The following is a 24,962-nucleotide window of genomic DNA, read 5'->3' as shown; positions in this document are numbered from 1 at the left end:
GAGCGCAGCGGCAGCGGCGCCGCTGTCCGCGGTGCTGAGCGGGCGCGCCCCGGGCGCTGTCCGCGGTGCTGAGCCCGCCGCCGCTGTCCGCGGTGCTGAGCCGCCCGCGCCGGGGCTGGTCCGCTCTCCCCACCGCTTCTTTCTCCCCTAGTGCCCGGGTACTGTATTGGCCAACCCCGCCGGCCCACCCCTCACGGAGTACAAAAAAAAAAAAAAAAAAAAAAAAGACCACACAACAGCGAGAGCTGGAAAAATGTGCAACGTCAACGCGCTCGGAGTCTACGTGTGGGAGACGATCGTTTTCTTCAGGTAAGGCTCGGCTTAACGCGAGGAGCACCGTGCCCAGCCCAGCTCGGGGCACAGCCCCTGGGCACGGCTCCTGCCCCCCGGCTGCCCCTTGCCACCCCTCGGTGCCCCGGGCTCGCTGTCGCCCAGCCCCGGGCTCGGGACGTTCGGCGGCTCGGGGAGTTACTCCGGTTAATTAGCACCGCAATCTCGCTAACCGCAGTGCTGAAAACACCGAGCCCGGCTGCTTGCAAAGTGACAGCTAGTGGCGGCTGGCAATGCTGCACTTGAATTTGCCCGGGTAAATATTCCCACTTCGCCCCCTCCCCATCCTCGGGTTGCAGGTGAGTTCCGTGGGATGCTTCCACTGCCTCCCTCTGAGGGCTCACCCTCTGTCCTTAGCTGGCTGTGTTTAAAATCACCGAAAGCAAAGAATAATCTCCTTCCTTCCCAACTTATTTTTTTTTTCTTTCATGCTGTTTTGAATATTCTTTCTTTGCAGAATCTAAATGAAAGCCAGAGGGGAGGGGGGGAGCTTTTTCCAATTATGCCTATTATAACCCAGCTGTATTTTGACTCTGGTTTAGATGTGTGCAGTTTCTCATTAAAGCTAAGGTAGAAGGAACAGCTTTAGTCTTAAAGAATTGCTTCTTGTCCATCTATCCTTGCAGTGCTTTTATTAAACGGACAAAAAAAATTGGATGGTAGAGGCTTCTATATTTCAGTGAAAAATGCAGGCTGCTATAGCAAGACAGACACCAGATATAAGCAATTGGCAAAAAAAACCCCTGCTTCATGACCTGAACTTGCTCATCAGTCTCAGGTTTCCATTCAGTTGCAAGGCTCTTACTTCTCTGTTTTGCCAAAGTCTCATCTTGTAGTTTAATGTGAAAACACAGACATTATTTGCATAAAATCACTGGCATAATACTTACTATTTTAGGAATCACAGCAGCAGACCTGCCAATACTGGCCAGACTTTGAGCTAGCATTCTCTTTCCTTTTGAACATAAAAGTCTTTCTACATATAAAAAATTGGATATCCCCATTTTTTCCCTCTAATTCCACAGAAATTCAGAGACAGAAAGATTATTTGAAAGCAGTAAATATTTATGTTAGGTAAAACAAGAGTTCTGGAAATAACTAAAATCACCAGTCTCTGAGAAGCAGTGCCCAACAACCAACACTTCAGAGCCATCCTTTCTCATCTTAGTCAAAAGTGTATTGCAGCCCTGCACGACACAGTGGGAGCAAAAGGATGTGCAATGAACTCTTAGTTCAACTGTGGGGAAGCAGTGGGTTAAAAAAACAAGCAAAACAAACAAGACTAAACACCACAAACGCCAGAAAGCAAAAGGAAAATTGCATAACTGAAGAAAAATAGTATTTCCAGGCTTGCTTTTGCTGTGTCCCTGGTACTGAAGCCTCTGAAGTGCCAGAACAGTGCAATTGATGCACACTCACAGTGAAATTGATGCACACTCGTCCTGCAGATCCTGCTCACACTTGTGTTCCACCACACCACTCGTGTGAGCGCTGACAGGTTCCCAGCTCATCCATCACAGTCATGGGCATTGAAATCCCTGCTAAACCTGTCACTTCAGATCCTAATGAAAAGGTTCATAATGTTATAGATTGTACACAGACATATGTGGTATTATATCATATTGCATCCAAAAGGTATTTCTGGAACTTTAATTTCCTCAAAATCAGCATTTAAGAATATTTGAAAATGCTTTAACACAATAACAGGGAAAGGAAGAAATCAAATTGGTTTATATACTGCAATAATGTTTTAGACATGTTAAAAAAAGCCCAAACAAAAACCAATCAGTAATTCCTGCTCAGAACTGACTCTATGTAATGTTTTTCTTTTTTTCTCTCCCCCTTTGTGTTATGTGTTCAATTTATTACAGGCCAAAAATCTACCAGCCTTTCTAATCCAGGAATAGCTTTGCTATTTCAGTTTCAGTAAGAGAAGTTTATTAATTAACAGTCATTCATAAATTTAGTGTGTCAATTACTCCTGCACTCAGTCATACACGATGTTTAACAAACCCAAAGCTGATAATCCAATAATCCATAAAAGAAGTATGCATTGCTTTAAATTACAGAGTGCACCACGCTTTATTGTCAGCCTGTCAAAGAGAATCCATTGTATGCCAGCATAGATATCACACAAATATATATTAAAAAAAAGGAAAATCTAACGTTCCAAGGAAAATTATATAGAGCCAATATAGGAAAATAAACCAATATAGAAAATAAGGCTAGATTTGTTGCTTAACATGAATGTCCTCCACCAGCCATTTAAAAAACAAGACCCCATGGGAAAGAGTAACAGCTGGTGTGTGAATGCAAACATTATGGTATTGCCAATATAATATTTGTTTCTGTTCCAGTTGGGGTGTTTTAGAAGGAATTTGTGATATATGCCTTATTCTGACATGTCTTTCTTTATGGAAGATCACTTCCCATCCTGCTACCTGCCTCCTCAGACTGCAGTCACTTAGCTGTGACTCAGGCTTTTCCTGGGAACCTGGGCAGGGATGGGAACTGGGTTGGGATGGGAGATGAAGACAGCTTGTTTGACCAAGCTTTCCTTACAGTTATCTAGGTAAAGCAAAGTGCTAGTTCTTTAAAATAGATTGGACAGTTTGGAGCAAAATTGGACACAGGGATTTCCAGATGTCCTGCTTGTATCTGTGGAGACATTTACAATCAATCATTCTCCCAAAGTCTAACTGCACACCCTGAGTGTTCAGCTGTGAGTTCCTTCATGCATAACAAAATGCTCCCTTATCCCGTGATAATCTTGCCTGGACTTTCTGTGGTGCCATTGAATTTTCATAGCTGCAGTGGTCCAGAAACACCACTGCATAAGCTGGAGGTAGGAATGCACCTTGTCAAATTAGGAGAGAAAAGATGCTCTAGAACTGACCCCTTACCCAAATGGACACTGTCCTGTGAGGCTTTGAAAATCTCTGGGCCTGACTTTGGTCCTAATATCAGGAATCAGCAGCACGACCTTCGTGACTCAAGATCAGGGTTGGCCCCTTCTGAACAACAATCTGTCAGCTAGCAGGAGTGATTCCAGGCAGCTGCTCCAAGTGAGTCACAGGCTAAAAGTTGCTGCCAGCCTCAGTCCCTATTGGATTGCTCCCACTGGCATGTTTATATTCCCTCCTGTCAGTAATAGAGCTCTTCATTGCCAGTTTTTAAAACAATAAGAAGGTGCCACTGCGCACATGAAGCCTCATCTTCATGGGGAGGGAAAAAAAAACCACAAACAAACCATCTCCTAAAACAGCCTTGGCAATTAAGGGGATGATTGAAGAGCTGCTGGTTTCATCTCCTTGAAAATACCAAGAATGAGAAGAATAACCTGCACCATATCTCTAAGGCTCCTGCTATAGCTCTGCAGGGAGAGGTAACATTACAGAGTGAAGCCCCAGCCTGAGACTTCCAGAGCCACAAGATAAATGATGTAGCAGATATTGTCAGTAGTCACAGAATATTTTCCATGCTAACTAAAATCCACAGGAAGTTGTGCCTTATGACCTGTTGTGCCTCTGCAGAGTCCCTCATCTCCATGAAATAAAAGTGATTTAGCAAGTCTTGAACCAGATGGTTCAAAGGATACTCTTTAGCTGCTTTGGTCTGCAACCTTTAATAGCCCCATTAGAGACCCTGCTAAAAGGGTTACAGAGACAAGGTTTGAAAATGTGACCATGTAGACAATTCTAGAAACCCTTATAAATCATTCTGTAAAGAAAGATTAATTTAGTGTCATTGCAGTAAAAGCACAAAATGTCTGGGACCCTGCCTTCTGCAGGGACTTTGATCCATCCATCCTGACTCTTGCATTTAAGACAAATCAACATAAACTACATAAAACATTTTCTGACAGCCTGGTCTTAACCTTCTTCTTAGGCAAACAGCTGCCTTAAACAACTCCAGACCTGCTCTGTGGATGGCTCAGAGCAGAGGACAGGCTCCACAAACATCTGTGAAAAAACCCCATTCTTTCCCCCCACCTTAGGTTGGGTACAAAGAGCAGGAAAATCCTAAATAACCAACTTATCAAAACCATAACAAGGAGTGTTGCAGTTTCTCACATGGGCTAATAAAATGCCCTTGGTGTCTAAGGCAGTGGTGCTGGGCAGATTTGAGGCAATGCAGACTGGCTGTCCACCTTGGCTCGCTCTGAACACTACCCCACACTGCAGCAAGTCCCACTGGCAGAACAGAGATTTGCTGTTCAAATACCTGAGAGTTGCTGCTTCTGAAAAGAGAAAGAAATGTGGAGGGAATGGTCAGACCCTGCCCTTACATGCAAAGGCACTACAGAGTCTTCCTTCAAAAACAACCATTTGGGCATGGGAATTCTTGTTCTCCTTCTCCCATAAGAGGAGTTGGAGACCCTTAGGTATGAAGCAGGTCAGCAGCACTCTGACTCTGAGTGTCCCAGGTTTAAGAGCACAGGAGAAGGCTCAGGAAGTTCACTCTGCTGCTGATCAAGTGATGGAAGCCAGGAAGGAAAGCTCTCCTAAGCAACAGCACAGGGCAGCTCCCCTGGTCCTGGGCAAACACATCCCTTGTGAGCTGAAGAAATTAATCTCACCAAACCCTCATGAGCTGACCTGGATAGAAAAGGATCTCAATGTCTGAATTAAGAAGTTAATCAATGTCCAAAATGAAATTACTTTATTATCCCAGCACCAAGCAGCAATCATTCATCTGCAATAGGAAACCAGCAGATAGGCCTGTTCTCATTTCATCCCAGCATGCAGCTTAAAAGGACTCTCCAAATTCCAGTGTTAAAACAAGGGGTCAGACCACCTAATGAATAGAATTGCTATTTAGGTACTGATGAAAGACAAGGGTTTTATAGAAATAAATCATGCTTTAAAAATCCCACTAACTCACAACATTTAATTATATCAAATCACATCACCTATTCTCACTTGCTCATTTTCTATAACCTGGAGCTTTTCTGAGATCCCAAAGTGATCAGTGTTCAGACAACAAACAGGCTGTTTACAAATTATGACTTCCATCTGGTTTATTTGCCTGTATCAGCTCTCACTGTTGTGGCACATTAAATTAGGGTTTCACTAATTCCAGTAAATTACCCTTTTGCTCCCATTACCTGGCACGTTTCTACTGACCTTTACCTTTCAGCAAGAGCACAAATTATTGGGTTTTTCCATTAACTATGGTTACATCTATGCACCTCACTCCTTCCAAGAGAAAGGATTCATCATAAGCTTTCAAAAGCTAAAAATGTCATTCCAGCACACTCTTCCCACCACAGTTGGATTCAACTTTTTGATGGACAAAAAAAAGTAATTCCAAGAACTTTTGCTAGCTTTAGTTTGGAAAAAAATCCAACAAAATGACAAAAAACCAAACCAATGGCACACCAAAACCCAACATCAGCTTGGGATACATGAAGCAAAAAGGAAGGAGTGAGAGAAGGAAGAATTCTTCCTGCAAGGCACTGGAAGGTTCAGCAGCAGCCATGCCCAGAAAACAACACCAGACTGTCTGACTGCTGACTTGCAGACCTACTTGCACAGCTCAGGAAAGAGCAACTTTTTCTTGTGCCAGCATAATAAACTATTGCTAATTCAACAGGTCAGTGCCCTTTAAAGAGACAAAAAATTCACCAATTTCTTTTCTCTCCCCCTCTCCCCAAAGTATCCAAACAATTTACATTTGTGTTTACAAAGGCAGACACAACAGAAACCATTTCCCTCCAAAGGAGGTGGTTTGCACTGGGATTTCTTAGCCAAGATTGGTGCAAAATGTTGCAGTTCCTTTCCCCTCTGGGGAAAGTGCTGATACAGTCCAGCTGATCTGGTGCTATCGATCCCATACACGCCCCCCAGCTGCTCTTAAATCTCCCTGATGCTTCAAGAGACTAATGCACAAAAACTGAAAAAATCCAGAAATACAATATTTGTCCTCCCCTCAGCAAGGCCAAAGCCCAGAGGGGGCCTGCAGGGAACAGAAATAGATGGAGGCAGATGCACCCATCGTTCACAGGAGCTGAGCTTTGCCCATGATGCAGACATTCAGTTCATCCATACAGTGCCCACGGTGAGCTGCTGATCTGGGGACTGCACCACATCTGGCTGGTACGTGGGCACCGTTGGCATCCTGTAAATACATCTCTGCTGGGTATAAGCACCAGCAAAAAGAGCAGGAGAAATTTTAATTTACCAAGCTTCACAAAATTTAGATTTTGAGAGGGAGGGCAAAACATAAGAAAACAGTTTAGCACTCCTGCTTTCTTTTTGATTTCTCCCTCTTCACTCTTCCATTGAGGCTCACAAAACAAATAGAAAAAAAATAAAAAGGGGCTAAAAAAAGGACAAAACACCCAAGTGCCTTAGCAGCCAGCAGGGAACCCTCTGGTGTTTATCAGTGCCTCACTGTGGGTGGGTGAAGAGGGAGCAGAGCACAGGGGCTGCCAGCCCAGGAGTGTCGCATGGCTGGAACAGCAGGGCTTGCAGTGCCATCAATCATCCCCGGGCTGCCTTCAGAGCAGAGCTGCCGACAGCAGCTCCCCAGCCCTGCCAGACCACTCGCCCAGAATGCAAATCCTGTGCCCAGCCCCGGCAGGGCCCGAGCAAACACACAAATCAATTAAACAGCAGCGCAAGGGGCATCAGGGGTGGATCAGTCTGGCTCAGCAGCAAAACACAGCTGAGGCAGGAATCCTGCAGGAAGTCCAAGCAAAATCATGGTTTTATCACCTTTACCTGATTTTTTCCAATTTTGTTTTTATTTTTTTTGTTTCAGCTGATGCCCCTAAAAAGATGCACTGTACAAAGCCTCGAGCAGAGACCCCTCCTCCTCCTCTGCCTTATGGGGGAGTTACAAAAGCCGAGAGCTTGCAAGGGCCAGCTGTTATCAGCACCCTTTAAAAAAGCTTTAGCTCCAAACGTCCCTGCTGGTGCCAACGGTGCCTGTGCAATGTTGGTTCAGTCCCCCATTACAGCAGGGTGTGTTCACCACAGGTATAACCTCAGTGAGGAGTGGAGAACCTCTGGCTTGCTGGGTGAGGGAACCTTTCCTTATAAGAATTTTGTCCACAGCCTGTCTTCACAAAGTGACTTTTTGAGGGGTATGTTTACAGTCCTGTCTCTGTTTGCTCCCAGTGCTTCCACCCTCTGGAAGGACTGCTCACCAGGGCAATAGCTGCTGGCACACCCACACACAACACAGAATTCTTTCCTGCATCAGGTCTCCCAAGATCTCATTTACAACCCAAAATGTGTGTATCCCACCTCTCCTGCCACCCCATGGACCTGGGAATTGTAATCATTGTCCAGCTTCCAGCCCCATCCATCACACCCTGACACAGAGCTGTGGACTTTGAAATCATCTCCCAGCAGTGTGGCTGACAAAGCAGCAGCCTCATCAAACACAACTTGCTCTCCTGGGCTGAAAAGATGGAGTTTGGTTTCTTCAGTTCCCTGACAAAACAAAGTCAGAGTGAGGAGGAAAAAATCCCTCCTGGGCAGGGGACCCAGGGGTTAGCCATTCCTTCCAGAAGTTACAGTTCATTATTACTCATGAATAAACTGCTGAATTACACCAGGAATCACAGATGGCACAGAGGGAGCACTCAAGTCCAGCAGGGTATTTGCACTGCAATTACAATGATCAATTCCATCAGAAAATATCAACTTGAGCACTCTCATCACACAACTCACTTTACAGAGCACAAATTTCATCAGAGAGCCCCAGTTTTACCGTGGCACCCACACTTTTTGTAGGTAGGTTACATAGGTTAGCTCAGGAGACCTCTTCAAAGGATCTGCAGCAAAAAGTTCCAATTCAGAAGATAAAATCCACCAGCACTCCGCACTACGTGTCATATCACTTCTGATTTAGCACAAAAAAGCTACAATATCCTTACCCCATCTTAACAAGCAGCATAAATCCTTAAACTAAAACTAATTTCTAAAAAGCTGCCGTGGTGAGCTATTTGAACTGACGGGAACGCGCCCGAGAGCGCGACTGCAGAGCTATAGATAGAAGAGCACCCACGACTTCCCGTAACTCCCTGACACTTGTCTGCTCTGTGATCTGAAACCCTCTGACGTCAATTGAGGTTCCCATTGCAGCTCTCCATCCAAACACCGAATCAGGAGCACATCAGCAAAGAGAATATTCTTACCTAGATGATGAAGTTTCATCTTGTTAAGATGTTTTCCCCCTTTATTTGCTGCCTTCAGGAGGGCTGTTTATGCACGGCTTTGAATATCTGACTAGCCCTCCTGACTTTAAAAGGAATATGCAGTGTGTGTGTGTAAAGCTACAGACACATGCTTTTGTCTTTGCAAGGATGTTTTCCCCTTTGTTTTTCAACAAAAAACAAAAAGCAATTATAACTTTGGGTTTTTTTGTAAGCCTCTCAGTATAGGCATAGGTGAGAGTCAGTGCTGGTGTTTGCTGGATTTATCTCACAAGTGGTTAAAACCTGAGCTTTGACTTGTGTTTCTCTGTTGTTGGAACTGTTTTCAGATCTGTCTCAGAGGCTTAGGATCACACACATCTCCAGAAAGTCACTGCATGTGCTCCAAGAGCTGTAGATGCTTCTGGAAGAGGGAATACTTTAGAAAGTCACTGAAGATAATGCCTGTGGCTCAAAAATTAATTTAACAAACACTTTTTAGTATGCAATAAGCAAGAGTAACCACATAACAACAGTCCTTGTGAGGAGCAGACCCAGCACAAAACTGAGCATTATTCCCATACAATTTATTGGTCTCCCTGTGCTATTCCCAACTATATACAACATGCAGATTTCTCCTCCCCCCAGCCAATTGTCCAGTCATTTATTATTTTCTTACTGCTCTGTCCAGGCAGCGTCAGCAAATGTTCCAAGTGCTGGTGTCTTTCCATAGAGTTAATCAGTGTAATTGGGATGGTTTATAGCTGTGGACAGAGTGTTTTGCCATATGGCATAGGAGCCATGAGCTGCAGGAATGTGGCAGTGGAGCACAGACACCAGAATGCTGCAGTCTGAAGAGATTTTTCTCACTCCAGTGAAGTTGTTACAGCTTTCCCTGGATGGGAATGACCACAGAGGGTTAATTCTCTGAGGTTCATGAAAAAGTGCCTCCCAGCTCCTCTCCTCAGGTACAGCCACAGGAACCAGTGACAACAGGGGTGGTGAAGGACCTTTGAGAGTGTTTTGGGATCCTTTGGGTTAAAACTTTAACTGATTACATCCTGTGACTACTGCAATGCAGTTACTTCTGGTGCAAGAGCTAGAACTGGTTTAAAGAGCTCACAGCAGCAGAGCACAGCCATCCAGGACAGAAACATTTAACAAGCCTACTCTTTCTTTTCTGTCCTCATCCTCCTGCCACTAATGGAGACAAATCATAGCTCATTGCCCATTTCCTTCTCCGAGTGAAATCTCTCCCCAGGTTCTCAATTTCCTTATTTCTCCAGCCTGACTGTACATGTCCACTTTCCTGTCCTGATCCTGTATTCAGGCCTGCTCTCTGCCTATCCTGCATAAGAACTCAACTGAATTAAGGAAACAACCATGTCCAAATTCCCTTCCCACCTGTGAGAATTAACTTTAAAATTGACCCCTGAGGGCACCTCACACCCACACACCAGGGGCTGTAACACACCAGCAGCTGAGCACAAGAGATTGAGATCACCACTGTGCAAGAAGCACATCTGCAACACTCTCAGCTCCTTCTACTCAGCACCAGGATAGGCCAAAAATTCAGTATTGGGGCTCTTTTGTCCCACACACCTCCACTATTCCATCTCCTTTCCACCCCTAATGCTGCAGGCCAGAAATTCAGACAAGGTGATGGAGAAAAACAGGCAGGCAATGAGTTTCATCCTATTTAATTGAATTGCATATCAATATTGATTGTGCTATTAATTTTGATAGTAAATCTAATCATTAAAATAAAAAGTCTGCTTGCAGTCTCTGCCAAGCCTTCCCAGCAAGGGTCTGGCAGCATTCCCTTCCAGATAACATGTTGGTGTGCAGTCAGAAATAAATGTCTGGGTGCAGAGTTTAGGGCTGCCCCTCTTTCTTTTCAGGACAATCTGTCCTTCCTGCTGCAGAGGAGGAGAGAGAGACAGGCAGCCCCAGCATCATCTGAATGCAGGCTGGGCTCTGCTGAGCTCCAGGCTCTGCTCTGTGCCTGGGGAGAGGGTTCAGGAGGAGGAAGAAGAGGTTACCCAGGGCTGCACTGTTAACCATGGACAGCACGATGTCTTTCTTTGCCCAGCTCTCTGATGGTCTCTGTGCAGCTGCCCCTCTCAGAGCCCACTGCAGTCAACAAAACAAAAGTGAATCCTCTCACATCCCCCAGCACTGCCCCAGCCTGGCTGTGAAGGTAATGGGGGAAGCAGCTATTCTGCACCCTCAGCCTCAGACCTGATGGATATTTCCCTCCCTGGGACCTTCTTAAAGAACACGTCTCATTTGAAGGACAAATGTGTGAGGCAGCTCACCTGAACGCTATTCCCAGCACATCCCTGCCAAGGTTTCTGGCTTGCTGTGTTTCAAAAATAATAAAAGCCCCAATCAAACCACTTCAGAAACCTTTGCTGAGCAGCACAGAACCAGGGTAGGGGTGGGGTACCTTCTGTCTCCCCAGCCTGCAGAGATCCCACTTCTCTTTACCTTTACCTTCACAGGGAACTGAGTCTTCCATACTTTGCAGAGAGATATTTCCTTTGCAAACACTTGTTTGGCAACAGTTTGTTTCTGCTGCCAGACATGATTTTTTACACTCAGAATTAATGATTAACAATTAAATTATTTGACAAGGGAATAGAGGCCCTGTGCTAATTAAATTCCTTCATCACTCCTCTTTGAAAAGAAAAAAAAAGAAAGAAAAATGTATTTCTCAGTATCAGCATTCAGCCAGAACAGGGCATTTTGTGATGTTGGAGTTAATTAGATGGACAACCATAGCCACAGCCAAAAAAAAAAAAATTTTAAAAAAATATTGCTCAAGGATCACGCAAATGGGAGGAGGAAGAGAAGGAAACAGCCAACTGGGGACCCAGAATCAAGTGAACAGACACATCTAGACTACAGAAGAGCCACTTTCTAAACCAAATAATTGTTTGTAAGAATATATCATCTGTTTAGCTGAAACAAAATGATGCAGACAGAGCAAACAGTGCCTGTATAGGCTGGGAAAAACCAGCAATAGATGTCCTGCAAAGCTCGACTGCTCTGTTTTAAGGGATGCAACCCTGAGCTGCTGGGCTGCTCATCTCCACCACTCTCACATCCTGCTCGTGGCTGGACCTCCCGGGGGCTTGCTGGTGTCTGCTTACACGCCAGCATTAATATCACAAAAGATTATGCTAGTTCATCGACCCTTTGAAGAGATCCTTCCCATTGTAGCTGCTGTGATGATTGCCTGATGGCACTTTCTCAGCCAGATCCACTAGGGATTACAGCAGCATAAATAAGATAAGCCTCTGTCTGACTGCTATTAAAATGCGCCGAGATTCTCGGCTCAGACAACTCTTACACCACTGCAAACTCCATCCTCGGTGGGTTTGTTACAGCCTTTGCCTCTCTTTGTTTATTCACAGAATAAATCTTCTCTCTGAGCAGCACAACAACCCAATGTTTCCAAATTTCCAATTCTCTTCCATCGCCAATAATTTTGGAATCACTTGGCAATTCCCCTCTCCTTGTGTCTGTGAGCCAGGAGACAAACAGTCCTGTGGGACTTCTGAGGGTGTTCTGGAAGGACTGAGGGATGGAGAAAATCCCAGAATGCTCCCAAGACAGCACATAAAGTCCAGACAGACCTGGAGGACAGAGGAAGCTGGCAGATTTTTTGGGTGCTGTCTGAGCTAAGCTGACATTGCAAAGCTCAGCTATCACAACCAGAGTGAAGATTTTGGGGCTGTGCTAGGTAAAATCCATCCACCTAAAGCAGTGGGGTGGATCAGCCTCTCTGCAGATCCCAGTGGTGTTTTCTGCCATTATTTCTGAGTTAGAGAGTAGACTCAGCTGCCTGCTTCTAGAAAGGCTGCTCCCTATGCACTCTTTTCTTGCCTTTTCTTGTTAAATCCAGGGAGAGTCTAGTTTTAGGAAAGCATCTAGTAACCAAACAGAAGCTGGAGAGAACTCAGAACTCACTGTGCCCAGGTAAAGCCACACAGCAGCAGACAGATTTTAAAACGTGCATCAAGCCACTGAAGGCTGGTGTGACAGTTCCAGCACCTCCCCAGAGGTGCTGCCAGGGACTGGTTGTAGGGATGGGCACGAAGCTGCAGGAAGCAGTGGGGCTGTGAGAGGGTGATCCTCTCCCAGAGCTTTCTGAGCTTCAGTTATCCAAATATTTATTTCCATGTGGGAAGTGAGCCCATGACATTAATTTATTTGCAGCTTTGATGCAGAAAGGATCAGAAAATGGCACCCAAGAAATACAGATTCACTCATTGGAAGTGGGGTGAATATATCGAGTAGAGGCTTTCACACTGAATTTAGGGGAAAGATGAGCACCAACTTCTGTGCTTTTCCACCTCATTCTTTAAAACAAATGCCAGGGGAATTACAGTTTCTAATTATCTTTTTCCACTTAAAGATTATTAGATGCTTATTAGGTTTGTATTGCCTCTCCCCTCCCACACACATTTTCCATTTCCATATACTTCATCCAGTCTACAGTTAATGAGAAGAAATCAGTGTATTGCACTGTCTGGCATCTTGCTGAAGTGGCAGAAGACTTTGGTTACCAAGTCATTTGCTGCTTAATTGAAATCTTTTCTCTGGACTCATTGCCATGCAGACACTCCATTGGAATGCAGTAGTCAAGCCAGTATTGATTGTCCTCCCACTCCCAGCTTTCTTCTGCGTTTGCAAATCAATTGCACCCTGTTGCTTTCCTTCTAAAAACAAATTAAATTAAAAAGCATCACCCATTCCACAACCCCATTTACCCCTGAAACACACTGGCTCTGCTTTGCAGTATTTTCTTGGGGCAGAGAAGGGGACAAGACAAGAAAAGGGACATGGTTGTAGCAGGAGCAAGATCCACAACTTGTCAGAGAGAAAGCGCAGCAGCCTGTTCAGAAATGGTCCAGGGAGGGAGTGGATTGGAATACACAAAGGAGTGAACAAAATCCCAGTGTTAGGCTCTCACCGGAAGCCATCTGGAATTAATCTCCCCTCTCCACTGCAAATCAAACTATTTTTAACAGTTAAAAATCCAGCAATCAGAGAACTCTGTTGCAACTTGCAAAAGGAGCCAGACTGCAGTTGTGAGTTTGCAGGACTGAAAACCAAGGCTTGGCAAACCATCACTGCTGACACCAGAAAAGAAAGTCAATGCAATGGAGGTCAGCAGATCCCTGATTTTGAAATTAGGCACCTAAGCACTGTTGAATCCCATCTGATTTTTTAAAGTTCTGAGGACTCAAATGGTTCAAAATGCTCTTATCAAGGCTTTGTCAAGAGAACATGTCTCTTTGAGGTTTCAGCTCAAATTTAGATTGGAATAGCTCATCTTTGGGGGCAAGATCATAGTTACAGTCCCAAATTTTTCCCAGAAAAATCTTGTGTCAGTACTTAGCACCACTCCTGCAGGTCTCACTGCTGCAAAACTTCCCAAGCTGGGTTCCCCATGCTGTCAGAGGACCTGGTGTCACTTGTGGGGAATGTGTAGCCAAATATCTTGTGCCTGTTTTAAGCTACCTTAGACCTCCCAGCTGCTCGCTGGGTTCCCCATGCCGTCAGAGGACCTGGTGTCACTTGTGGGGAATGTTAGCCAAATATCTTATGCCTGTTTTAAACTACCTTAGACCTCCCAGCTGCTCTATCAGGGGCTCCTCACCATTCCCACAGCCTTTGTACTTAAATAATTCAGGAGTTTTGCAGAGTGTGAAGCACTCACTTCCTCCTGAGCAGCTTCCTTTGGCTCATTGTACATTTGCATTGCAATGCTGCCTGCAGGCTTTACTCAGCACCAGGCACCTGAACCCACAGGCTCACCCCAACCACATTGCATAGGTGATTTGTGGGATTTTTTTGGATCATCTAGGCAGTTTTACTCAACACTTGCAGCCTGGGAAGAGACTGGTGTTGAAATAGACACCATAAAACCAGAGGGAGGACACTGAATGGTGTCTGCTCCTGTCTAGGGAGTCAAACCTTCCTGCAAAGCTGAGAATGAGCACCTAATACCAAAGGTTACTTGCTCCTCTGTAGATGGCAACAACAGATTTCCTAAGCCCAGATCATCACCCTGCAGATCTTGCAGACTCCCCTCGAGTCAGAAGGCACACTGCCAGCCATAGGTTTTTGTCTTCTACAGATAAATTAGTGATTTCACTCTTTCTGCCCCTGAGTCCACACAGGTCCCAGAAAGATTCCATTTCCTTTCATCTTCAACACGAGTAAAACTGCAGGCTCACACTCCAGCCACTCCAGTTCTGTGTTGAACTCAGACCCTGCATTGCAGGTACCAGTAGCAAAGGCTGGACTGATCAGGAGAACCACCCCTCTCCCTCCAGCCCCACAGGTTCTGCATGAGCTGTAGCACCACATGATGCTCATTTAAACCTCAGACTCCAGATTTCTCTGATCCTACTTGCCTTTTGGAAAATCATACTGTCAGAGTACTGAATATGCTCCTTGCTATTTGCCCTGTAATTAAGCAGTAATTGCTGCCCAAGGCTAATCTCAGAGTGTATTTTACCTGTGGAGCTCAGCGCCAGAGTTCACATTTGTAATTTAGTGGCACACCAAGGAGCTATACCTAAACTCACAAAAGGATTTTCACTGCTCATCATCTCTCTTCTACTTTGGTGGCAGCTGGGATTCTGCATTTGGAGATGTTTGGGCTGGGCAAACAGATTAGCTGAGACCAGCCTCATTAGGAATTCACATGGGTACCCATCCTGCCTCAGCAGGAATAAGATGCTGACTGCTCTGTTTCTGGACCCCAAGCCCTCCCCAGCATGGGATACACACTGAAACCTCTTTATTTCTACTTGCACAGCCTGGCAGCCTCCAAGGAAGCTGAAGCAGCAGCTCGATCAGCCCCCAAACCCATGTCTCCTTCTGACTTCTTGGATAAGCTGATGGGGAGAACTTCAGGATATGATGCCAGGATCAGACCAAATTTTAAAGGTATGCAAAAAAACCAGCTTTTTCTCATTTTGGGATTGCAAACTGCATCCAATCCTCATTAATATCTTCCTAATGCTGTATGAAATATGAATATTTATGTTCTTACCAAGTATGTATTATAAGGATATTTGGCACATGGGTCCCTGTAGATTTCTGGAAAGACATCAACAAATGTCTGCTCAGAGTGGAAACAACCTTGTAAGAACTTCACATACTGTAAACAAGGGGGCCCCCAGTCCCTGCCTGGATCAGGGAATCCCAGTGTATCAATCTCAATATAGAGATCGAGGATCCTGTCCAACCAAGCAGTGACTGGCAGGAAGCTGAACCTCTTTACAGGTAAAGATAAAATCCCCAACTTGCCTTTCCCCTGGAGTCACTCCCCACAGTGACTCATTGCACCCACTAATGGCAGGAAATGCTCCCCCCTTACAGCCAAGAGCAGCCTCTCCCACCAGCTCCAAAGAAACCCCACAAGATGCCAGGGGCAGCCCAAACCCATCCCTGTCCCCCACAGCAAAGGGGTTCTTCAGCCCAACACTGCTCTGTGCTTCACACCCAGATTTCCAGTCTATCCCATATCCCATGGCAGCCAAGCAAGCAGCACTGAATCAAACCCTGGCAGAGGCCACAAAACCTCTTTTCTCCTCAAAACACCTCTTCCGGCAAGTGTGGGGTTTTTTCAGCCTGGTCTAATGGAAGATGTCCGTGCACATGGCAGAGAGGATGGAACTGGAGAGTCTTTAAGGGCTCTTCCAATTCAAAACATTTTATGATTTTTTGTTTTGCTTTCTTTTTAACTGAGCTCACCTTCCCCGGGGTTCTTTGGCCCCACATCACACCCAGAGATAAAGCAGGACCTGCTCCTCTCAGCCACTGCCCAGCCATCTCCAAAGATCATTTTGTTGACTTCTTTTGTTTCCTGCAACCAGTTCCCTCTCCCCTGGAGCCACTGGCAGGGCTGACAGGATTCCCCGGACCCATTAATCACTGGTGACAGCACCTGGCACCCAGCTTTGAACAATAAACTCTGTGCTGGGCATTTAAACCCAAAGAAATGTAGGAAACTCTGTCCCAGTAACCAACCAGGCAACAGAAGACACTGCTGTTCTTATCCAAATCACAAGGAGTTAAAATACCACCCTGTAAACCTGCCTACCTCTAAATTATGCACACACACAAATTAAACTTTAATATTTAATGAAATGTATACATTCACTTCCTGCTGAAGGCAGCTGTATTGCATTTTTATTTGAGATAATTTAATTTCAGTTTTATTTCAATGAACTACACCTTCCCCTCAGGGCAGTTTTGCTGGCTTAGCCTCCCACACATAAATCAGGCTCCAATTTATATGGGAGGCATAGGAGGTGTTTTACAGAGCTTGGGGTTGTAGCTCTCAAAGCACATCATTTAAATTAACTGCAGTAACTCATAAGGACATTTTAATTGCTTAGATCTAAATGAAAATAATACCGAAGATCCATATCAGATTGATTTTTGGGGAGGGGAAGATTAACAAAAAGAAGATCACAGCTAAGTCCAGACTTTACAGCATTTACAGAAAAGCTGCAGATTCACATCCTGAGAACAAATAAGTAGCATTTGGGTTTTCAGCTGGTGGATGAAGTCAGGAGCTCGAGCAGGGACAGAGAGGAGCCTGGCAGGGGATCTCTCACCCAGGCTGTGCCCTCATCCCTGCTGCTGGAAAACTCCATTCCTCCACAGCTGCATCCCTGCAGAGAGGAGGAATATTTCAGTGGCAGGCAGGGAATTTTCTAGAGCCTCTCACAAGCTAAAAATGTACCAACAATCACCAAATTCTGCAGGGATTAGATACACTGAGAAGAGTTCAGTGCCTCAACAAGAGCTGGGCTGCCCCAGGGAGCCTTCACATGCAGGGGCCAAACCCACCCCACACTCAGCCTCATGTCAGCTCTGCTTCAGGAGCAGGGGGACCAAAATATTCCCCACCTGTCAGAGTCACGAGCATGTGCAGTCATCCAGGAGACCAGCTCAGTGCTTTCCTTGTACTGTGCCCTTTGGGAGGGGAATCACCTTTTCAAAGAGCTTTTATGTGGTTCATGAATGGATCCAGAAGAGAAAAACCATGCCCCTGAGCTCAACAGAAGGGATTAAACAAGTACTAAAGCCTGATAATTGTGTGTTTTCAGCTTATGGATAAACTTCTGGATAAGAGGGGTTGGTGAAGGCAAGGGGGGAAAAAAAGATACATTTTTGTGTCTGATTGCTCAAGCCATGCCAGTGTTTAAGAGTCTGGAGAAAGCTGCACAGACTGAGCAGTGTGAGATGCTGCTGAGCTGGCAGTGCTGGTTAGACACAGCCTGCTCAGATTGCCTGGGACTCACACCAAGAAAACCCAGCAGAGAGCATCACTGCAGGGGACAGACACAAACTTTCAGAGGAGGCCAAAGCAGGAGAGGAGGAAAGAAATTAAGAGAAGAAAACCAAGCTCTAAATGTTCCTCAGTAATCAGGAAAATCCATTAATTTCCACACAGGAGGAAGTTTGCACTGATTAGAGGCACAAGGCTCTCGTTAAAGCCATTCCTCCCCGCCAGTATTTCATGCTGCAGCAACTGCCAGACTGCAGATGTGACCTTAACAGGAACATCACTCCCCCACCAGGCTGAGCCACCAGGCAGTGCTTGAAATGCAGACACCATCCCTGATTTCATAAAAAATGGGGGAATAATCTGAAAATCCACACTCTCTACTGTCACAGATCTTATCTTCACAGAAGCATCTGTCTCAGGGATGATATGGGATTAACTCCCGGTGAAAAAGGGACCTTGGTCCCTGGGGCAGTGTCTCTACTCTCTGCCTGGGCTGCCTTTCTCCACCACACCCTGGGCACTGCCCACAGCAGCCTTTGGCAGCCTCCAGAGGCCCCTTTTGCTTCAACCCTCTACAAAAAATCATCTCATTATGTGTGAGCAAGCCACAGGTTTGCCAGGCACCAGGTATGCCCTGGCTCCAAAATATTCCCCAGCATTTTGCTTTGTGCTGAACTGCAGCTCTTGGCATCTCCCTCTGTGGAAATGCACCATTTCCACCTCAGATTTCCCAAGCCATGTTATGAAACACTTCCAGTCACACCTTTGGGCACCAGTACCACACAGACTGACCCCATGCCCTCAAACCACAATCTTGTCATCCCTTTACTCCTTTCCTTTGGTGACCCCTTAACTTCTCCAGTATGAACAGGGTAAACAAATCTTTGGTCTGAAAGCAAATCAAGCCCAGGAGAGGCATGGCCCAGAGACCAGGATTACCTTCTGCCCAAACAGGACAGGCAGACAATTCCTGCTGGCAGAGTCCTGAATTTTCCTACCCAGCTGTGAGCCCTGATCAGGGTCCTCACCTGGGGTTTGGGGTTTACAGACAGTTCTGCTTGGAAACACCAACAGCAACATAAGAAACACAGGTACTGAAACATCTGAAAAGGAGGTCTCAGGACACTGGAAAGGTCTTTGGGATTTGTAACCAGGGATTTGCTCTGCTGAGCAGTCAGTCCCTCCCTGCTGTTTGAGGATGCAGAGGGTCAAGCAGGCAGTGTCCACCAACACCACCATCACCATGTGGGGTGTTTGCTGCTTTAGCAGCCTGATCCCTACAGCTCACCCTGCTGCACTGGCTTTGAAGGGAGAACATCATCCTAGTTCAGGAACAGGGATTATTTCATAAGTACAGCTCTAAATAAAAGTCAATTATCTCTCAGCTCCTTTCTGGGATACTTTGCTATCAAACTCAAGGTGAAATTACCACCCCTATATAGCCAGACCAAGACACCTAGAGACTGTCCTGGCTGGCTCTGATCTATTCCTGTTCATCTGAGCAGAGATCTGTAAACACTGTCAAAGAGGGGAGCAGAGGCAGAGCACGAGCCCTCTCTGGTGTCAAAGCAGCATCAGAACCCAGGCTGGACCTGGCAGGGCACCCAGGCCTTCCTCCCCTGCTCCCCCCATTCCCAGTGCAGGTTTTAACTCCAGAGTGGAAACCCTGTGTTCCACAAGCACACCCTGAACTGCTGTTCCAATCTGTTTTGTCATGCAGGCCCACCAGTGAACGTCAGCTGCAACATTTTCATCAACAGCTTTGGCTCGATTGCAGAAACAACTATGGTAAGTAAAAATCACAGCACAGCTGCTCAGCTACTGCCTCTGCCTCACTGCACTCCCAGAAAATGCAGCATCACCCTCCTCCTCGGAGTGACCAGGAAAAAACACTCAGTGCTCCCAAGCTTACTCAAAGTTTGAGTGAATTAATGGTCAAAAAGACTCATTCCATGTAGCTGAAAATCACAGAGTCTCCATCTGCATCTTATAAAAACACCCCATGAGCAAAGGACAAGGGTCAGAAAGGAAAACAAATAATCTTTTTCTGAAGATTTGCCTGAGGCTCCAAGCTCAGCGACAGTTACAGATACTTTGTGTTTAAGTGGGCATAAATCCAAAATTAATCTGGATTCAAAGAGAAGGCAAATCAGCTGAACTCAAATTCAGCTTGCACCAGGATTTCAAATTCCCAAAGACTAAGAGAATTATTAAAGACCACAATGATTGTTTTCTTGGAGACATTTTTGGTAGACAATGATTTTTAGTAGAAAATCAAAACCAATATTTCTCAGTTAAGGCTCACTTCATACAAAATTAGTGAGCATGGCTAAAGGCTGCATCTAATTGGCAAGGCACTAGGAGCAGAGGATCACTAGAACAGGAGATAATTGCTCCATCTGAAAACTATTAAAGATTGGTTGTGACATAACCAGTGAACAGCAAAGGAAAACTCTGGAGGTACTGTGCCTTACTGCTGTGCTAATTAAAGATAATCCAGAAATATGGTGTTTAATTACCCTCTGGTAATTCTTTTTCTAGAAAAATGCTGAATGAAGAATGCCAGGCTCCAGCTTCAGGCATTCTGTGCATTCAGGCAGGAAGATTTAGGCTTTGCATAGAGATCACAGCCCTTGACTTGAACAAATTACTTGGCATGCACACCACTGTCAGAGGAGAGGCACAGCCATACAGCTCAGGTTGTAAGTCTCTTCTGACACTCCATCATTCTGCTGGAAATATTTGGTTTGGGACAGTTTAGTTCTGGTAGTGGAGGAGAAAACAAAAGCTGTTATTCTGTCCAAGCACAAGGAAACAGATTTCCTACCTGGCCTGCAGAATTTGTCAGAGCTCACAGGTGAGGAGTGCAGCGTGGATTCATTGGTATATAAAGCAAAAGAGGAAGAACTGCCACTGAAATACACATCTGTTCCTAATTTACTGGTTGTTGGTTACCTCCTTTGGCCTTACAGGCAATAAATGCTGTTCCTGCACACCAGCCCAGAGTGTGAGGGAGCAGGACAAGCCCTCAAAGGATCTGTGCAATGCACAGAGCACATCCCACTGAAGTGTTTCTCAGTGCATCTGTCCCACGCTGTGAGATGCACTGGAGCAGCCAAAGATGCCACATGATCCCTGTAAGCAGGATGCTCCATAAAATTAGCACAGACTAGCACAAGAGAGATGCAGTTCACCTCCAAGACACGCTGCAGGGACTTGCTATCATCTCCAGATGCCACTCATTTCATAGGCAATCTTCCATGGGAAAAAAAAATCCCCACGGGAGCCCGAGAACACCCTGTGGGCACATTGCTCTGTCTGGAAATATCCGAGGCAGCTCTGACAAGCCAGCCCAGATGTCAGGCTGACGCAGCAGCACGCAGCCTGAGCTAATGCTCTTGTGTGGGAGCAGCAGCTCTGCTTGTAAACACCAACAGCAACACAAGAACACAGGTACTGGAACAGCTGAAAAGGAGATCTCAGCAGGCTGGAGAGGTCCTGGGGATTTTGTAGCCTGGGATTTGCTCTGCAGAGCAGCCAGCCCCTCCCTGCTGTTTGAGGATGCAGCAGGACAAACAGGCAGTGTCAGCTCCCAAACAGCTTCTGGGAAAAGCAGACTGTCCTGTCTTGAAGGGTTTTTAAGACAGGCCTGACCATTTTGAAGTCAAACAAATGGTCAAACATCAGAGGAAGGGGTGGAAGCTTGAAAATGGAGAGGGGCAAATCAGTGTTTTACCTGAAAGAAAGCCATAGCCTATAAATGACCCCTGGGACTGATGATGGCAAAACTCCCCCAGCTGCTTCACTGGCCAAAAAGAGAAAGAAAATTTCATTTTAACCCCCATTATTAGGCACTCTAAGCCTGGTCAGATTCAGGTCCGAGTACTACATCACCTTATATTTCATTACTATTACACTATTGCCTGCTAAGTCACAGGGTTCTATGGGTACCCCACAAGCAGTCAGAGAAGGCTTTAAAATATCTCCATAGTGGGCTGATACTTCCTAGAGAAAATACTCTGCTCCCCTCTAAGCTGACACTGCCTGAATATCACAAATCAGTGCAAACCATGAGCTCACCATGCAGAGGATCAGAGAAATTAGAGGGAGAGTGCTCACTTATGGGTTGAGGCCTCATGGGGGGTAGAGGAAGAGGAGAAAATACAGAAAAATAGAAAAAAACCTGGGTATTTGATGTAGACAGCTGGGTCTACAAACCTCAGAAGGAAAGAAAATGAGCTGCAGCCAAGAGAAGGCACAAACTGCCCAGAGTGGGCAGAAAGCTGCTACCTGCCCCACAAAGGTTCAAAATGAACAAGGCAAGAAATGAAGATCTGAAAACTGATTCAAGGTTTGGGGGAATTTAACAGAAATTAAAAGGCAAAGTCACCCACCAAACTGAATTCCTAAGGCAGAGCTGATTTAGAGCAAGGGAAGCAACTCCTTTAAGCATCCTGCAGAGCTGGAGACCCAACATAAAAACCTCTAGTGCTGCACATAATTGATGGGACATTTATGTTGGATTGCAGCTCAGAGCTTGTACCCAGCCCCACTTGCCTGGAGCTCTAAGGACAAGGGAGGCTGAGACTGGAACACATCCCTTGTTGTGCTCCAAGGGGAGGGACAGGACCAACCCCAACAGCCAGAGCTCCTGTCCCAAAGCATCACTGCACCAGTGCATCCAACAGCAAGGGGCTCCCAAGGACAAGCGCAAGGTGCAGCCACTCTCTGCAATTCTTATAATGGCAAACACCAAACAACCCCCAAACACAAACTCTTAAATCCCTTTTTGCTGTTCAAAAGCATAAACAACTCCCCAGCCATACCAGACCATGAAACCTATAGCAAAAGTACAAATTCCTCATTCCAAATAAATGGAAGTGGAGCACCTTGGGAACAGGTCTCGGGTTTGAAGTGAATAAACTGCACCAGCTTTTGGCTTTTCTTTGGGGCGTGAGGCAACAGATAGGATTATCTGAGCATTTCATTAACAAATTCCCTGCTATAACAGCAAACTGAAATTAAGTGCTGCCCCTGCTCACTCTTCCAGTGGAAGCTGCAGTTTTGTGGCCTTCCACTGGCTTAGGCAACTGGGAGCATTTTGTACACAGTGGAGGCACGGGGAGAAGAAGGAATACATTTTTATATCATCACCTAGCAATGCCAGCAGCTGGACTCAGGATGAGCTTTGCTAGACTTTTCTTTTAAAAAAGATCCACACACAGCAAAGAGACTGAAAAAGAAAGAAAAATCACAGAAGAGCAAGCACAGCCTCCCTTAGACACAGTGTAAATATGCAAATTCATTTTTGCTGCTTTCATGCCATAGTTATCTCATCTGAAAAGAGCAAAGCAAATGTGACCTTCCAGCCAGCTGCAGCACAGCCACAACTGAGCTCCCAGCATCTCCTGGGGACAGGAGAAGCTGGAGGCTGCAACTGTCCAAATGTTAAGTGCTTGTTCAGAGACATCTGCACATGAGATTCCCAATGAGAAAACAAAGCATCCTGCAAAGCAGACCAGGAAATTCAATCAAGGCTCACAAACCACAGTACAGCAGAGATTCTGATGAAGAACTTGGGTCCCACATTTAATACTGGCCCCACTCACTCCAAAATCAGCAAAATATATGAGTTTCAATGCACAAAGCCCATAGCAGAAGTTACGTTTTGAGCAAAATTTCCTGCAGTCAGTCATTCTTAAACCCAGCCATCAGTCCCACAGAGATGATAAGCACCTAACAAGTCACACAACACAAAATGAAAAGGTTTTCACAGCTACTCACAGTCTGCTGCCATCTCAGTGTTAGACCTGCAGTGTTCCAGCTGTCTGTGATTGGAGCTTGTGCACTAATGGAGAAGGGAGGGGGAAAAGAAAAAACAGCAAAAAGAAGCCATGAAATACAACTGTGCAACTCAAATACAAGGACACAAAAACCCCCCCAAGCTGAAAAACAAGATCCCACTACTAAATACCTACATTTGCAATCCTGGTGCTGGCTACAGCTCCCATCCCAGCAGCTCTACTAGCTCAGAAAGATATATATCCCCCACTTTATGGAGGAAGACACAGAAAAATCTTTCTGGTTTGGGTTCCAGCATAAAAATCCCCACATTTATTAAGCACCAAGGTACTGCTCCCACCCCTCACCAGGTGTCTGCCCTTCTCTGACACAGAATCCTCCTCCCCTAGCTCAGGTGTGGTTTCACACAGGCTTCAAATTGGCTACTTGGCTATTAAACCTTCCTAGGGCTGCTCCTGGTGTGCTTGGTGTGTTTGCAGTCTGTTGTACCTCCCTGATAAGGCAGGTTGCCTTCAAAGTGTTTGTTCATTCCTATTCTAGAGAATTAACTCAATGCTCACAAAGCCCCTCATGCTCTGCTGAGGTCCCAGAATCCCCTTCTGAAGGAGATCAGTCTCTCTACCCTGTTTTTTCCACCAGCAAAATGTAAATTTATCAAAGGGGAAATCTCTCCCCAAGACTGTTCAGTGCAGAGGCTGCTCTGGCAGAGCCCCTGTGTCAGGAGGGGAAAGCTATGGAGTGTCCTGAGGGGCTCCATCCCTCCTGCTCAGCCTGCCTCCAGCCTCCTCTGCTTTCAGCACAAGATGTCAAGGCTGTGGGATCCTGGGAAGGGAAGGTCTCAAATGATCTCCTGTTTCCTTGTCTCCTTGCGAGGTCACTAAGCAGAATTTCATTTCAGCATTATCAAATTGAACTACTTTGATCACTCCAGTTATTCTCTTCCTGCCTTGTGTCATTTCCCCCTTGGGAGTAAAATGCCTTTGTGCCAAATTGCAGAGCTCCTGAATGCCTTCACTGCACAGAGCTGCTGCTCCCCTCTCCCAAGCCAGCCAGAGGAGCAGGCTGCACAAGATAATCAATGCCTGGATGTGATGGGCACACAAATGAGGAATGTGAGGGATAAGAAGGATATGGAGCAAGAGAATTTATTTTTTTCCAAGTTTGCAGCACCAGTCAAACCTCTTCTTTCTTTGCTTGGAAGTTCACATCAGAAATTGGCCAATGCTGTCCATCATTTAGGAATAACTGAACTTCTTGGGGATGCTAATTAAGATCTCCTATACAGCATCCAGGAGAAATGCTGCATCTCTCCAGGTAGCCAAGGAGTGAGTGTTGCTTGGCTCATCACCTCTCAGCCTG

The 24,962-nt window shown here is 45.7% G+C and overlaps 1 protein-coding gene and 1 long non-coding RNA gene across 3 annotated transcripts in view; one reads left to right on the top strand and one right to left on the bottom strand.

Moving 5' to 3' along the window:
* The first annotated feature begins 224 nt into the window (after positions 1-224).
* GLRA1 (glycine receptor alpha 1) overlaps positions 225-24,962 on the top strand; it is a 37,081-nt gene continuing 12,343 nt past the window's right edge. For both annotated transcript variants that reach the window (XM_039701534.1, XM_039701533.1), the window contains exons 1-3: positions 225-309; positions 15,315-15,445; positions 19,522-19,589. In XM_039701534.1, the coding sequence (XP_039557468.1) occupies positions 254-309; positions 15,315-15,445; positions 19,522-19,589 (255 nt within the window). In that variant the 5' untranslated portion in view covers positions 225-253. The remainder of the gene's footprint in view (positions 310-15,314; positions 15,446-19,521; positions 19,590-24,962) is intronic.
* Positions 16,670-23,879, bottom strand: LOC120498584. The gene is made up of 3 exons (XR_005626695.1): positions 23,780-23,879; positions 23,586-23,649; positions 16,670-17,181 (listed from the first exon to the last, which is right to left on the bottom strand). It is a non-coding gene; the product is annotated as an uncharacterized LOC120498584 (long non-coding RNA).

The sequence above is a fragment of the Passer montanus genome, unplaced genomic scaffold (assembly GCF_014805655.1).
Source record: "Passer montanus isolate IOZ18808 unplaced genomic scaffold, ASM1480565v1 scaffold15, whole genome shotgun sequence".
NCBI classification, from domain to species: Eukaryota; Metazoa; Chordata; class Aves; order Passeriformes; family Passeridae; genus Passer; species Passer montanus.
The sequence above is the reverse complement of the archived record's forward strand: the minus strand, read 5'-3'. Positions and strand labels throughout refer to the sequence as shown.